The sequence below is a fragment of the Capricornis sumatraensis genome, chromosome 8 (assembly GCF_032405125.1).
Source record: "Capricornis sumatraensis isolate serow.1 chromosome 8, serow.2, whole genome shotgun sequence".
In the NCBI taxonomy this organism is placed as follows: Eukaryota; Metazoa; Chordata; class Mammalia; order Artiodactyla; family Bovidae; genus Capricornis; species Capricornis sumatraensis.
Window position 1 is genome coordinate 25,761,547 of NC_091076.1, and position 16,836 is coordinate 25,778,382.

Consider the following 16,836-nt stretch of genomic DNA (forward strand, 5'->3'; position numbering starts at 1 on the left):
GGGAGGAAATAGTTAACATACCTGTCTGGTGGGAAATGAAGGTAGCCAAACCCTTTCCCTTCCCCGGGGGTTACTGCTAAGCCCTGGTTGGACTTGCTCACTCATCCACACCAAAGGATCTCATTCCGCTGGGCCCTGGGGTTTCACAGGAACAATTGCCTTGAACAATAGCCAGAAAACAAGTTCCACCAGTCTGGGCTTTTGCAAGTGAATGCAGCTGTCTGGCAGGGGGCACGGGGCCCTGGAAATGGGCTCTGCTGTGATTCAGGAGCAGAACTGGAAAAGTGAGCAGGTAAAGCCGCGACCGAGCCCTGGGTGGCTCTACAGCGTGAGTTTAGTCACCAGGATACGGGCAGACAGGAGGGCGGGGGCTGGCTAAGACAGTTCCTGAGAATGGTTAGGGTCTTCTGGTGTAGACCCAGTCTTTGGGTGGGGGTTTTGGGTGGAGGGTGATTAAGATCCCTTGCTTAGTGAGGCTGCTTTTGAGGACCAGAATTACAGTTCTACATCTCTTCTATTCTAACCTTCTGTGGTTTATTAGTGAGCAGGGAACGAATATTTCTCTACAAGCTGATTTTTTTTTTTTTTTTACAACATCATTTAAGCATGTCTTTCTCTTGCATAAACAACATTATCTCACAGGGAGTCCATTTGGAAAGTCTAATGACCCTCCAGATCGTTCAGTAACTCCTCTTCTCAGAGTCAAGAGTCTTTTGCTGAAAGCCAGGATTCCTCATGCCTGGGCGTGTAAATCCTAGTGGAAAAATCTGTTTAATCACTCCTTCTAACCTTGGGGTTCGGTTTTGCCTTTTTACTTCATGGAAGATGAATTTGTAAATATAGTATCGCATGAATTCAGAGCCATTGCAGATTCCTGCTGTTGAGATGAAGTTGTAAATACAATACCCCATTAATTCAGAACCATTACGGACTCCTGATGTATCTACATACTCCCCAGAAGAGCTTGATTTTAAAAATTTGTCCAGATTAGAGGTGATTTCTCAGGGGAGCCTGGTGAAAGCAGGTTCTATGGAATGCTAACTCCCCACAACAGTGAGGGAAACAGGGAGTGTGAGAGGCTGGAATAATTTACGATTCTTTCACCTGCGTTTTTCATAGCTGATAGCTTGTGTTTGGGCTGTTAAAATTGTGCTTTAAGCCCTCTGAATGGCATTTGAATTCCTGACACAGTGATGTCAGCATCTCTTGTAAGACTCTGAAACTGGATCTCCTTGTTTTATTTTTGAATAGATTTTCTGGTCACTTTTGAGCGCCTTGACTCTGGTTAAAATGCTGTGTCTTGGCCCACACAGGGTCTCTTTGATATTATGCTTGATTGCTGTCAGTCAGTGGAGGTTCTTTTAAGATGAGGCTGGTTAGCAGACAGAGATTTCGAAGCTGACCTATGTGTACTCTCTCTCTGATGAGTCATTAGATGACTCCTAAACGGCATACATACCATGCCTGGTGCAGTGCCTGGCATTTGGTAAACACTGCCAGTGGTGGCTTTATACTTTAGGTAAGATCGCATCTTATTCCTTTGTGGATAAATAGTGTGGTCATGCAGAGCCTCTATTGTGGATTGGGTTGTAATGCCTCTGTATTATGGGGTCAATCAGGTAGCCTTGTTGTTGTTCAGTTGCTCAGTCGTGTCCACTCTTTGTGACCTCATGGACTGCAGTACACCAGACTTCCCTGTGCTTCACCATCTCCCGGAGCTTGCTCAAACTCAGGTAGCGAGTACAAAGGCTCAGGTGGGGGTGGTGTCAAATAAGAAAGCTCAGGTCTGTCTAAAGAGGGCAGTTACAACTCAGCGCTAAGTAATCGTCTCCTGTATGTAAGATATCGACACCTATTCCAGATATTGAAAAGACTCAGCATGAAGATTCTTCTTCAAAAAGAATCACTATGAGATGAAATCAGCAGTGAGGAAACCCAGAGACTAGAAAGCATGGTGACCTGTTTGGCAGCTTTTACTGAACGGAAGGAGATGCTCTGATCAGTGGGGACCTTCAGTGCTCTTTGCCTCTGCTAGCTTTTCTCTGAGCTTAACCCCCCAGGATGCTGGTTAGAAAGCACCCTCTGGGATCGCTGTGTCCAGCCCCCTCACTGGACACAGAGAACTGGAGAGTAAGTGAGGTGTCTGAAGCCTTCTGGGAGGTGGTTCTGGGGAGCGCTGGGGCCCAGGCCTGGCTCTCCTGGTTCCTTGCCTTTGCCACTTGCAAGCCTTGACGGAGAGAGCGAGAGAGAGCTTCAGCGGGCCTGGGCTTTGGCACGCTGCCGACTGGTGCCTTATGCTGGCACTTGGTTGGTGGTTTGAGGGGCTGCTGAAATCTGTAGATGTGTCAGAAACCAGCGCGGTTTCCGCTCTGTGTCCTTTGCTTACCTTCCTGTTTGACGTTTTCCTCGGTGCCTGAGCTCTGCCTTCTTGTCTGTCACGTCTACCGGCTTTGCGATCAAGGGTAGGGACCACTGAGTCGTCACTGTATCCCTGGTACCTCGCGTGGTGCCTGGCACGTAGAGGGTGCTGGCTGACAGGGTGAGATGAACAAAATGAATTCAAGGTCTCTGGCTCCGGATTCAAAAACATGGGAGTTTAGGAGTCTTGAAGAAAAATAGCAAATATTTGATGGAATTCTTTCCACCCACCTATTGGCAAAAATAGGTGAAGGTCGTTTTCCAGTCTGATCACTTATACCTGTTGTCGTGCCATATGACCACCAGTGGAGGACTTTTCATTTAGTAGAGAAAAAAGTACGTGGCCGTGGTCTGGGTAGGAAATGATGCTTTTTGTTGATGGTTCTGAGAAGTCAACAGAAGCATCTTCTTGCCATTTCTCTAGATGTCCCAGCCAAAGAATTTATAGGGCATAAACATCATATGCTGTTGTGAAAAAAAAAAAAAAAAAAAAGGGAAACCAGCCAGGCTATGGGCCCTATGCCCTTTTAGTTTCCTGTTATAGAAACTGGGGAGGAGGAGGCCCTCAGGCTCTTCTGGTTGTTTCCCAAGGCTGTTGAACACAGTGCTGTTTCCACCAACACTTTTGGAGCAGTTTTGGAGTAGTCTTGGCAATCCTACAATATAGAGTGAAGGTGAAGTGGAACAGGAAAAACTGGGTAAAGAGGATAGATCTGTCTTGTGTTCATTTATTCTTCTGGTTATTCATATATAAAAATCATTCATTCATTCACAAAATGAAATCTTCTTTAATGTTTTTCTCAATGTCTAAGGAACACTTCTGTACCCAAAAACAGCATCTTAGAATTAATTAGGTTTTACTATTCAATTTATTAAAGCTTTAATTTTAAACCTGTGTTTTCTTACAAATCTTATCTGTAAGTCAAGTATTTTGCATAAAGTAAGAATGTTTCCACCTGTTATTTTGATTAGTACTTTATTAATTCAAACTTAACAAATTGTATTTGACTGATCAGTACTATTTGCGAATCTGGATAAATTTCCTGAAATATTTTAGATCACATTTGTAAACTTAACGTACCTGCCTTCCTCAAGTTCTTCAAATGTTGGATTGGATAGACTTAATAGTAGCCTAGCAAGCAAAATCTTTCTAAGCACTTAAACAACCTTTGCAAATCAAATAACTTATGACTTTTGTAACTTCAGTTTGTCCAAAACGCTTCAATTCTTTGTACAGTCTGAATCCAGTTCTTAAATCTTTCATCTTAAAAATCTCAAATGAAAAATCAGTACTCATTTAGATTCAAAGCACAAGACATTTTTAGATTCTCTAACATGCCATATATTTTTAAAAATAGTATAAATTATATAGATTATCCCAATGATCATCAAGCTTTTACTCTATAAAATTAAGCATTAATATGAGGATTTATTTCATTATCTCCCTTCATCTTTTTAGACCGTCCCAAGGATTTAAAATCACTTTACTCTCCACTAAGGGGAGGAAGTTCATCCTATCAAGTGGGCTCAAAACCCTCACGTTGTTTTTCACAGATTCAAGAGCAGGGTGCAGGAATGGCCAAACCATATTCCAGAATGATTGTTCTGGGGCCATGGCTGAGTGCACTGTAGTTCTTTCCGTCTCTCGAGCCTCTTCACTGGAATTTTGTGTCACCACACTGCCAAACCCAAATCCTCTGAGTTTCTTTAAAATTTCAGCCATAATCAGGTTTTGTAACCTCTTTCAACATTTATCGCCTGACTTGGGTCAACAGACTTGTACCCCGTCCCACGTTGTACTAATTTCCTTTGCCGCTTGATTGGATTCAACTAACGTTCTTACTGCCTGAATGAATTCTACATGCTTTCCACATTTTTCCCATCTGACTTTCAGCCTCACGTCTGGAGTTGTTTCACAAACAAATGGCAATCCCCCATTAGTTAGCACCAGTGTACCAAGTGACAAATCATAAGCAAGCTAGTTTTGAGCAGAAGAAAGAAGTTTATTAGATCTCACTGTTTGGTCTCCCAGAGGTGGCTGCTGACTTCTGGCCCGGCTGGATGCAGAGCTCACGTGATGTCACTGCTCTTGCTTCTGCTCCCCTCCCCCCCTGTTAGCTGCCTTCTCAGGCAGCCAAGGATGAAGGGCCCAGCGGCAGCTTTAGGCTTCTTTCGCTTTCCTTCCAGAGTGTGCATCATTCTCAGCATCTCCTGTGTGGGGGGTGCTCTTTTAGGCAACGTTGAAGAGATCATGCCAGCACTTTATAAGAACTTCACCGGCAACTTGAATCTCTGAAGGGGGCGTGTAGCATACCGTACATTCTCTTGTTGGGACCACATTGTTATCACAGAGCATCTTCTGGAACTAGTTTTCCTTAGGATGCTTCTTGGAACTCCCTGACAGTGATCTGGGTGGCCCAGGACCATTTAGAATATCCTGAATTTTAGAGAAGGGACAAGTTGGAGCTAAGTGATTTTATATCTAGAGAGATTCACCAGTGTCCCCAGAGAGCCAGAAGTGAGGGATACGCGGCTGGTTTTCTGAGCTCGGGGACAGCTGTTGTTTCTGGTGCACAGACCGCGCTGGGGACCCCAAGGCAGCTCGTGCTCGGCATAGACCTCCCTTGCCATTGCTCCTCCATCCTCCTTCTCAGTCTCCCCACTCCCGCTTCTCTGTGGGGTAGATCCTTGATTTGCCCCTTCTGGGCTGACTCAGTTGCTAGGACCCCTGCCAGCTCAGGGTGGCCCCGTGGTGCTCTGTGCACAGACATGGGAGAAGCATGTGTGAGGAGGCTGACTCAGTTGCTAGGACCCCTGCCAGCTCAGGGTGGCCCCATGATGCTCTGTGTACAGACATGGGAGAAGCATGTGTGTGAGGAGTGCCACGTGCCCCCCTGCAGCAGCATCTCAGTGTTCGGAGGGCACAGAGGAACAGCGGGTACAATTTCAAAGCAAGAAAATCCAGAGCTTGGGTGCGTGGGCGCCTGTTACTGACTCCCCTCCTTCCTCCTCTCCAGCCACGCTCCTCTCCTGCGCACGGTCTTCTCTCTTCATCCTTGGCTTATAGGAAGTTTCAGATACTTTCAGTGGCTAACCCCGGAGAGCAGAGGCAATGAAAGACTCGGGATTTTCTTCCCATCATGAGAGTGGTTGGAGTCCTTTTTCATCTGTGCTGTCACCCTTTTCCCAGCAGAGCCTTACACGGTTGCCAGCCTAGGTCGTGTCATCCACATCCGTGTGTCACCCATTAAGCAACTGAGGCACAGAGGTTGTGACATGTCAGAGGACAAAGTGGGAGGGAACTGGGCTCAGAATCCGCTGCTGGGGCTGCCTTTGCGTCAGAACATGCCGCGCCTGTCCTGCATGTGAGTTCAGTCAGCAGGCGTTCAGTAAATGCACACTGTATGCCTGGAGATGGGGGATGGGGAGGCTGGCATTGCTGCTGTACCGCTGCCCTGGAGGTGGTGGTGGGGAGGGTGGGCATCGGGGTCAGGGAGAGGTTCCTGGCCAGCCCTGCCCTGCATTTGCTGAGAGCCCTGGACGGCACTCTCAAAGCCTGTGTCCTCATTAGGAAGCATAGCCACCCGTGAGGGAATAGAGCGTGGCTGAGAATACGTGCAGGTGCTGAAGAGTTGCCATGTGGCAAATGCTCACCGAACGGCCGGGTGACGCAGGCCAGAGGGAGCACATGTTCCCAAATTAGACAATTCTGCCTTAAACCCAATTCCAAGTGGACTGAAGGGGGGCACTGGGCAAGATACTCATTCTTTCAGCCTTGATCCCTTCACCTGTCAACTGGGGAGGAGAACGGGTCCCTTGCAGGTGTGATGTGAAGAGCGGAGATAGAAACGACGTATCGGAAGCACCTGGCCTGATGCCTGACACACAGGCTGCACTGCTTACTATCACTAGGCAGATCCCTGCGGGTGCTTAGAAAGTAGGACAGACCATCACAGAAAGAACGATTGGAAAACTGCAAGAGCGCACAGAATGAACCCAAATGCGGAAGACTGAATTCAGAGGAGGGGATTGTCAGGGTGGGCCAGGATATTTGGAGAAGGCCTTAAAGGAGGATTTGGAACCGGATGGAGGCCGGGCCAAGCCAGTGGAATCACAGGCAGGAAGTTGCCTGAGACCTGGAACTGCAGTTCCTTGCGAATTCATCTTTAGTGAGCCTCCCCCTGAGCCCCCACCGTGCCCCCTTTTATCCTCTCTGCTTGAGAACCACCTTTGCATGTTTCCCCTGCACTTGGGTGGGACCCTCCAGGTGGGCTTTAGAAGCCAAATTGGCGGGCTGAAGGGAAAGGTAATGAAAACAGGTTTCCACTAAGCTTCATCTTCCTGCCTGATCAGCAGAGCTCAGACAGGCATCCTATGAGCTGGTGGAACAAACCAGAACTTCCTTTTCATTATTCGGGAGTGGTGGTTTGGGGTGCTCCTGACTTTCTAAATCTCAGACAGTGGCATTTCTTTGTGTGTGTGTGTGTGTGTGTGTATGCATAGATATATAATGTCTGCCACAGTTTTTAAAGATTATACTCCACTTATAGTCATTATACAATGTTGGCTGTATTACCTAAGCTGTACAACATATCCTTATAGTTGATGTAGTTTATACACAGCTTGTACCTCTCAATCCCCTACCCCTTTCATGCCCCTTCTCCTACTCCCTCTCCTCACTGGTGACCATCATTTGTTCTGTGAGTCTGTTCCTGTTCTGTTATATCCTCCACTTTGTTATATTTTGTTAGATTCCACATGTAAGTGTTCTTATATATGTATTTGTCTTTCTCTGTCTGACTTATTTCACTAAACATAATGCCCTCCAAGCCCATCCATGTTGTTGCAAATCGCAAAACTTCGTTCTTTTTCATGGCTGAGTAATATTCCGCTGTGTATAGATACCACATCTTCTCCATTTGTCTGCTGATGGACACTTAGGTTGCTTCCATATCGTGACAGTTGTAAATCATGCAGCTTTATTGGGATGCGTGTGTCTTTTAAAATTACTGTTTGTTTTTCTGGATGTATACCGAGGCGTGGAGTTGTTCTGACCCTGGCATTCTGAGGCATCAGAGAGCCGCTCTGCGGGCCTTTCGGTGAGGCACGGCTCCCTGTGGAGGGCTGAGTGGTGGACACCTGTGGTCAAGTCAATGCTTTATCATCACACGGCCCCGGATGAACGTATTGGCCCTGCCTCTCCTGCTCCGTGACACACCAGCTCCCGAGCCTGGGCTTCCTCCTGGGGAAGTGGGCCCTGTCGTTTGCCCGTGTGCACTGACGATGGACGTAATAGAGAGTCGTGTGTCCTCACAGGAGAGAGGGGGCGGCTGGATTCAGGTCCTGCCCGTCATGCTGTCTGACCTTCTGTAAAGTGTCGTACCTTCCTCAGCCTTGGTTTCTCTACCTGTACCATAGAAACAGTAATACTTAGCTATTCCTACTCCATCAAGTAGAGCGGTATCACAGTTTATGCTGGAAGCTTACTTTATAGGTTCCTCAACTTCCCACTCTGGGTGTCTAAATCAGCAGGTATTTATTGAGCACCTGCTGTGTATCTACCACCCTGCAACCAGACCTGACGTCGGGGATTGGGAGAGGGTGGGAGGAGGGGACACTGGAGGGACTAGGGAAGGCCTTCTGGGGAGGTGACTCTTCAGAGAGAAGGAGGTGGGGCAGGCATCCAGGGGTACAGTAAATGCAAAGCCTAGAATGCGAAAACCCAGAGCTGGTGAGCCATAAAGATGGGCGTCCATGGCAGGACTGACTGGAGGAGGGGCTGGATCACAGGGTCTTGAGGGCCAGAGTAGGGAGTCTCAAGAAGCCCTGAGGGATTTGAAGCAGCAGAGCAATAGATCTGGCTTGTGTTTCACAGAGACCGTTCTGGCTGCTGTGGGGAGACTAGATGGTTGGGAACCAGGAGAGGAGCCCGGAGCCCAGCTGGCCTGTTGGCAGTCACCAGGCAGGGCAGAAGCAGCCAGAACCTCTGGGCGCAGGGGCGGGGGCAGACGTGCGCACTGGGAGAGACTCTGCAAGCAGGGGCAGGAGGACCAGAGGGCGCCCCGAATGTCTTGGCGTTGGGAAGCAGAGATGGTAGAAGGAAAAAGAAGAATCTTTGCTTGGAGATTTGACTTGAGTGGTGCGGGATGAGGGTCTTGATGGATTTCAGGATTGAGAAATGAAGGACTCTGTTTTTGATGCATCTTGAGATATATTAGAGTTGTATGTGTTGTGTTCAGAGAAGGCAATGGCACCCCACTCCAGTACTCTTGCCTGGAAAATCCCATGGGCAGAGGAGCCTGGTGGGCTGCAGTCCATGGGGTCGTGAAGAGTCAGACATGACTGAGCGACTTCACTTTCACTTTTCACTTTCATGTGTTGGAGAAGGAAATGGCAACCCACTCCAGTGTTCTTGCCTGGAGAATCCCAGGGACGGGGAAGCCTGGTGGGCTGCCATCTGTGGGGTCGCACAGAGTCAGACACGACTGAAGCGACTTAGCAGCAGCAGCAGCAGTGTTGTGTTTTAGTCACTCAGTCATGTCTGACTCTTTGCGACTCCACGGACTGTAGCCCCCCAGGCTTCTCTGTCCATGGGATTCTCCAGGCGGGAATACTAGAGTGGATTGCCATTCCCTTCTCCAATTATTAGACCTACCAGTAGAGTTGATGGGTTTCTGCCGACTTTTGCACTTCCCTTCTCTTGGCTTTCTGTGCCAGGAGTGGGGTCCAGAGAATTCCTACAGCAGCTCTTCCTCCCCTTCTGAGCCACAGGGAGGACACCCCTGCTGACTCATTCTCTGCCCACTTTCTGCTCCAGTCCCCAACCCCCTTGCGCCTCCTCTGTCTCTGGAGGTTGCCCTGGGCTTTTGAAAGCCCCCCAGGTGATGTTGAAGATGGGGTAGGTAGTGTGTATGTGTTTAGTCACCTCTGCTCAGGAAAGCACCGCCTTTTAGGGGAAGACACATATCACCCACTTCCCCAGCTGCCAGATGGAAGCAGTTGGATGTCACCCTTGAAAATGAGTCACATTAGAGGCAAAGGAGCTTTGTCTGGGGCTTTGTGCACCAAGAGGCTTCGGGGATGGTAGCTGGCTGTCTGTATCGTCAGGCTGAGCTGGTACGGCGTGACGTGCTCAGGGTGTGTTTGTCTTGGCAGCTGGGATGACAGCAGCTCCGTCAGCAGCGGGATCAGTGACACCATAGACAACCTCAGCACGGATGACATCAACACCAGCTCATCCATCAGCTCCTATGCCAACACGCCTGCCTCCTCACGCAAGAACCTGGATGTGCAGGTAAGGAACAGGGCCCCTCCCAAGGCCCTTGCTAGTGGAGAGCCTTGAGCTTGTGGGCCACGGGAGCCATTTAGGGTGGGCAGAGTCCCCAGGTCCGTGAGAGGAGGCCCAGCCTCCTGCTCACTGCCTGCGGTCTTGTCTCCTGATTGTGTCCTCTCCCTGCAGGGAGAGGGAGGTGGGCGGCGGGGTGCTTGGAATAGGAGTCGGGGGCACTCACTGCTCTCACAGCAGTGGCCTTGGCAAAAATCACCTTTCCTTCCCGGAACTCAGTTTCATCATCTATTTAGAAAACAACAGCAACAGGGATATTGGACTCAAGTGGCCATTCTTAGCGTGGAATGTATGTCCACAGGACAAGGGTGGCCTTGAGAGCCACGGGGTGGGGGCAGGGCTAGAGCCCTGGCCCAGAAGACCAGTACATACCAACCAGAGGTTGGGAACTGTTGCTCGGTGGGTCCTATTCCGCCAGTGTGTTTTATTTGGCCCGCAGTATCATTCAATTTTTTATAAGTTCATTATTTCACATAAAAAGTGAGCTTCTGATTTCTCTTGAAAAATCAGACAGTATTGCCTCTTTGAGTCTGCATTCTCCACAGCCAACAAGTGTCCAAGCGTCCCCCCTGCCCCATACACGCACGCTTTGGACAGGGCACCCATGCCCCGGTGTGTTGGCCAGCTGCACCCTCGCCTAACTGTGCCAAGTCACTGAGGTTTCGCATCTCTGCTTTAAACTCTCAGAGCTAATGTTTCAGAGGCAGCGCTTCCAAAGCAGTTTTGTGGGGGTGCGTTTGTGTGCTCTCACGCCATCCCTCAGTGGTCAGAGGGGTTGGTTCTAATGAGCCCATTTCACTAGTGGACAGGCGAAGTTATCATCCTCGCACCCGGTTGCTCGTGTTGGGGCTGACCGGCTGTGGTGACATAGGAACACATGAGCTGGGATCCTTTTCATGATGAGTCCCTCCCACCTGTGGGGGCTGCAGCCTCAGGTGAACCCCTGTGAAGGTCTGATGGGGACAGAGTCTCCCACAGGGGCCTCGTGAGGGCAGGGCTGGCACGTCCCCCTCCCTTCACTCCCTTCCGTTCACATCTGCTTCCTTTCTCCTCTCTTTCTCCCTCTGGACAGATAGGAGCCTCTTTCAGAGTCTCTCTGCTTTCAAAGGTATCTTTTTCTTTGAGGACAGGGCTAAATAAAGGATGTGTCAGAGTGTGGGAGTCATTCTGTCCCACAGAAATGTAAGCATAGGCCGCCTGATGAAATCTGTGAGGTGTTGCTTCTGGGATTGCCTGTGACTTCTTGAGTTTTCATTTTTAGCCCAAGTTTCCAATTATTGTTGGTGAATGAGGGAGGCTTGTAGTGGTTGTTAAGGGGGGCAGGGCAGGGGGAAGTTGCCTAAATGAAAGGGAGCATAAAGATTTGGGGAAGGAGTGCTGAAACGTTCCGTGTCTTGGTCTGAGTGGTCCTTATACAGTGTGTTTATTTCATAAAATTTCTTCAAGTTATATACTTAAGATTGTACATTTAGTGTATGAATGCTATACCTCAATTTTAAAAAGTTGATTAAAAAACCCTAGCCATACCACCCAAGGGATGAGTGTTCAGTTATTAAATACAGACTGGAGATACCAAGCCAGACTGTGTTCCTACCACTTGGCAAATGTTATAATGCCTACCCTTTTCCTTTCTTTGTGGACATTAAATGAGTTTTTTTGAGACTCCTTCTAGTTTCAAGGTAACCACAATCAAGCTTCTAGACTGTCCTTAGATACTGAGCTGTGGAACTAAGAGAGAAGGAAAGATAGACAGAGACAGAGGGGAGAGAGAAGAAGATTTGTAAAGTAGATTTGCTCACTTGCAAGGCAGGAAGAAGCTTGCTCCTAAGATGCTCGCTGAGCCAACAAAACACTGTCAGAACAATCTCCTTGTCTTTGTTCCCTTCCCACAGAGCTGGAATTAAAATCTATTTTCCACACCGACACAGAGTAAACATCTGGAGTTTACAAATGATGCATTTGAATTTGGTTAATGCCAAGACCCCCTCCTCTCTGACCAGCTCTTTGCTTTCATCTAGCAAAGGTTACATTAGAAAAGCTTCAAGAATATGACACAGCATATCTTTTGATCAAGAGCAGAAAGTTAACATCAGGAGTGTTATAAGAAGTTTGCGATTCATTGGACTGCTTTTTTTTTTTTCTTTTTTTTGCTATAAAACTACCTGAGTTTAGAATATTTAAGTAAAATTAAGTAGATACCAGGATAAAATGTAGACTTGCAACCACAGTTACTAAGATTCCTATTGAGCTGGTTTATTTGGTATCCCTTTGTTCCTGTCCAGGGAGCATCCCTGAGTATCTGATCCACATAAATCGCCTCCTTCTCTCCTCCTCCCCTGTGCCACTCTCAGGAAGACTAAGGACCATCACTCCTCTCCAGGCAGCAGGAACATGTCTACTGCCTTCCTCCCAGGGCACATTCAGGTCCCCGTCACACGCTGGTTTCCCTGGACAAATGGGCAGCACAGACCGTCCCAGAGGCAGGGAGAAGTGGTCCAGTGTGTCAGGAAAGCAGGTTGAGGACAGGTTGCCTGCCTAGGTTTTCATGTTTGAAAAGCCTCTGAGGACCAGCCAACATCTAAGGAGCAGGGAAACTATCGCCTGGAAGCCTAAGCAGCAGCCTCGTTCAGCTGTGTGAGAGAGGAGCCGGGTACTGGAGGAGTGATCCTTGGGGATGGAAATCCCCTTTGTCTGTGGGTGACTGTTTCCTCCAGTGTGCTGAGGAGCACTGGGAGGGTCTTTGATGGGGGCACACATGCCCAGATACCCAGCACTGACCTCTGCTCACTGCTCCTCAGTGTGCTAGGCAGAGAATCCCCTGGCCTGAGCTCTGACCGCCTCTTGATCGACTTTCTCCAGGAAAGTTGGGGAGTCTGCTTGTGGTAACAGGGAAAAAAATATGGCCTTGAAGTCAGGGTTGAGCTCCCAGCTCTGTGACATCCTTGGATGAGCTCAACCTCTCCAAGCCTCTGCCTCCTCATCCATTAAAAAAAAAAAAAAAAAATCACGGTAATTAAGACTTATCTTGAAGGGTGAGTGTGAGAGAGATACTGACATACTTTATCTGAACATGCTTTCTTGGAGCCAAACTTAATAATAGAAATACAAATTCCCTGTTTACCTTCATCCAAGACAGAATTATGTTAAATGCTAACGTGCTGGAGATTTTCAGAGGCAGGACACTTGGTGATAGAAAGCTACTCTTGGTCCCTCCACACTGAGCTCCTTGCAACCACTGTCAGCTCTCTGAGACACCTGTCTGACTACCATCCATGTTTCACACACAAGGTTGCAATCTCAGGGAAGTTCAGCCACTTCCTCCAGGGTCACACATGCATAGGAGTGGCAGCACCTAGTTGCTTGAACTCAAGTCTGTCGGAGCCCAAGCCCCTGCTTCACACCCCGCCCCCCCGCCCCCACATCCTGCCCCACGGCCGCACCTCAGTCCCCAGTGCATGGGTTCCACTCTCTCACTCTCAGAAGCCTGACCCCCCTCTCCACAGTCCCTCAGGAGCCTGGGCTCTCAAGGGAAGAACTCTCCCGTCCCCTCTTCTAGGCCCTCTCCGTCCCTCCTTGAGTGTGGGTCTCTCCACTTCCCTCTTGGCTACTGAGTGAGTAAGTGGACTTGCAGGTAGGCGCAGCAGGGAAATCTACCGAAAAGGAGGTACCATTTAAGAAGGGAGTAGTTGGCAAAAGGGAGGGTGCGTCTCGACAAGGCTGTCTTGCCGGCCCTCCTGTGTTAAGCTCTAGGAACAGAGAGGCTGGCCCTTCATCTTTTAAACTTTCCTGGTGCCACTGCGTGATTTGGCCCAGAGCTCAGGAGGGGATGTGAACTCAAAGCCAGCAGAGTGTCCGGGGCACATGCTCCAGTGCAGAGAGCACTGGGATGGCTTCCACCCTGGACCGTGATGGTTGGATGACTGTTCTTTCCAGAGGGCTATTCAAGCTGTAGTCAGACTGGGCATGTGTGCATTCTCTCTGCCATTGGTAGGGAATCAGAATTCTGGGGTCCCACCCAGAGGCGGGAACTGCTCAAGAATTGGACTTGGGGAACCACTGACCAACCAGGATGGAAAGAAAAGTTTCTGAGAGTAGGTGATGTGGTAGGCGCCCTGGCCATGCAGCATCCTCTCGTCCTTGGGCTTCTCCTTTGGGAAGGCAGCATAGCATGGTGGCTAAAATATGGGCTCTGTACGCAGGCTCCCCAGAATCCTTGCACTACGTGATCTTGGGCAATCTTCTCTTCCACTTTGTGCCTCTGCTTTCTCATGAGCTGAAACTTCCTCACAGGTTTTTTTTTTGTTTTTTTTTTTTTGGTGAAGATTAAATGATGCATGTAAAGCACTTCAGCCCAGTGCTAGCACACAGTAAATGCGTAGTAAATTTTAATTGTTATTGCTATTAGCATCACTATAATTTGATCAGGGAAAATAAGGTATAGGAACATTAAAAGAATAATTAATGCAGTATCCCAGGATGTGGTTTGTGCGAAGTTTTTAGTACCTCTTAGTGTATAAAAGAATGTGTTAGCATGTATTTGAACATAAGCTCCAGGAGGTTAATGATTTGTACTTTGTTCTCATTAAGCATAGTACTTCTGGTACCTAAAAACTTGCTCGATACATTGTGGTATCAAGTAAATATTTGCTGAGTGAATGTTTCTAAAGCCAAGATATTTTCTGCCTCGGGACCTTTGCATGTACTCTTTCCCCTACCTGGCATGCTCTTCGCTTAAAGTCTTCTCTCAGTAAGTTTCTGTTCATTCTTTAGGGTACATCCTCAAAAAGGCCCTACCAGACTACCATTCCCTATCCCCATTGTCATAATCTAAACTACATCAGTGCTTGTAATACTCTCTCAGATTCCTTGTCCTTTTCCATTTTTATGTCTTATATTTCCAAGCCTTGCCTCTTTCACTGGATCATAAGCTTCAGAAGGGATGAGATCCAATCTTACTCACAGATCCTCAGACCTACCCTGGTGCCTGGCAAACCTCGTGTATGGAGGAAATTCGGGTTGAATGAATGCTCTGGAAGGTTAAGCAAGGACCACAGGCTGGGGTGCTTGGGACATGGAGCGAGTCCTGTGAGTTTCTGCTCCTCTCTAAAACTGATGAAGATGAAGACAGTTCTGTAATACTTACCTTCTTACCCTCCTTGACCAGGTGGCAGTCCAGATTGGATGAGGTCCTTTTGTTAAAGTGTGCAGTAGCTCGAGAGGCGTGTGTTCACTGATTTCACTCATTTAATCATCGAGCCTTGATTGCTCACTTGCCGGGGACACGCCTCTGTCTCTGTCTCTTGCCACAGCTGAATGACGAGCTTCTCACAGTCTGGGAGTGTGTCTGTCCTCCTCTTCCTATGCCTCGTACCTAGCGGGAACTTCAGCAGGTTTGAAGAATGGTCGAGTAACCGAAGACACCCGTGAGATGGCAGAGGGAGAGAGCGGGGCGGCTGTGGTGGTGACAGAGAGGTGGTTGAACTTGGGCTGCTTGTCTGTATGGAGCTTTGTTCCCATTCAGCCAGCATATTCCCTGGAGGAAGCCATCGGTACCGATCTCAAATGACAGGCATCAGGCCAGATTCTTGCCAGGGGGTCATTTTGATTTCCTTCTTTGCAGATGTTGCCCACTCTTGGTTGTGAAGTGTGGCACATATGGGACTTGTATCTCAGCGGAGCCACCCCAAAGTGTTGCTGACCTCCCTTCCCTTCCCTGGTCAGTGCACTCCTTCGCCCTGCTGAAATCTGCTCGGACTGGTCCCAACCCCAAGGGAGGCCCCCAAAGCTTGCTTTCTGGCTAGCAAGTTACGGCTTTTAACTGCAGCAAATCATTAACATCACACTTCTGTCCCCTCCTGGGCTCCATGGCCAGGAGGTCAGCCCTCTTCCAAAGAAAGCTAGCTAATTATATCCCCTGTCCTCACAGAAGCCCACAAGAGGAGCAAGCCTTGGCAGATGGATGGAGCTGGGCTGGGAGCAGGCACCCTCTGGCTGGCAGCACCCAGGGACGTGACTTCTGAGGAGTCGTTTCCTCTCTCAGCCCCTCTCTGTCCCTGATTCGAGGGGAGCTAGCGGCCTCAGTCTGTCCTCGCTCTCCATGTGAGACTCTCCGTGTGATAGACTGTGGTGCTCAGGAGCCGGCAGAACGAAGGGGACCAGGGCTGGGGGGCTGGGAGCTGCAGAGAGCTCGGGCTGTCGGAGTTCAAGGAGGCACCTCGCCAAGGGGCAGAGCTGGGGGGCTCAGTTCTTGCCGTAGCCCCGTCCTCTGGTTCTCCTGCATGGAACTCTCCCCCTCTTTTTCCTCTGGCTCCGTTTACTCTCCTCCCTCTCTCCCTTCTCAGACATATTCGTATTCTTCACTTTCCTTGGACCCAACAAATCAGGCTTCCTACTAAGATAACCGGTACAAAGGCTTAAACATTTTAAAGTGGGTATCTGTTACTTTTCCCCTAACTTGTCCAGGACATGGGCCTTTTTGCTCCAGAGTGAGGGGCTCCCTAGCCTGGGGTTTGAGAAAGACTGATTCAGAGGGTCTCCTTCACAGACTGACGCCGAGAAACACTCACAGGTGGAGAGGAGTTCCCTGTGGTCCAGCGAGGATGTCAAGAAGTCAGACGGGGGCTCAGACAGCGGCATAAAGATGGAGCCGGGGTCGAAGTGGAGGCGGAACCCGTCTGACGTGTCCGATGAGTCTGACAAAAGCACGTCAGGCAAGAAGAACCCCGTCATCTCACAGACCGGCTCGTGGCGGCGAGGCATGACGGCTCAGGTTGGCATCACCATGCCAAGGACGAAGCCGGCTGCCCCGACAGGCACGCTCAAGACCCCCGGAACCGGTGAGTCAGAGGCATGCGCTGTCTCGCATGTGCAGTTGTCAGCTTCAAAACCGGGAAAGCAGTCACGCTAGCAGGGCTTGATGTTTTCAAGTCCCTGTAAATGCTCCGGTATTACTTCTTAGGGTTTGGACTCTGCTCATAGCCAGCTTTCAGAAAGATTCATATCTTTGCCTTTTTCCAAGTGGAAATTTGTGAGCATGAGAGCCTCTTAAAGTCTGAAGACGGTTCAGCTGCCGA

At 49.0% G+C, this 16,836-nt stretch overlaps 1 protein-coding gene across 1 annotated transcript in view; it reads left to right on the forward strand.

Annotated features, from left to right (window-relative positions):
* The window catches only part of NAV2 (neuron navigator 2), a 421,834-nt gene that overhangs the window by 334,777 nt on the left and 70,221 nt on the right, over nucleotides 1-16,836 (forward strand). The window contains exons 12-13 of the mRNA XM_068977628.1: nucleotides 9,574-9,712; nucleotides 16,308-16,599. Coding sequence (XP_068833729.1) covers nucleotides 9,574-9,712; nucleotides 16,308-16,599 — 431 coding nt within the window. The remainder of the gene's footprint in view (nucleotides 1-9,573; nucleotides 9,713-16,307; nucleotides 16,600-16,836) is intronic.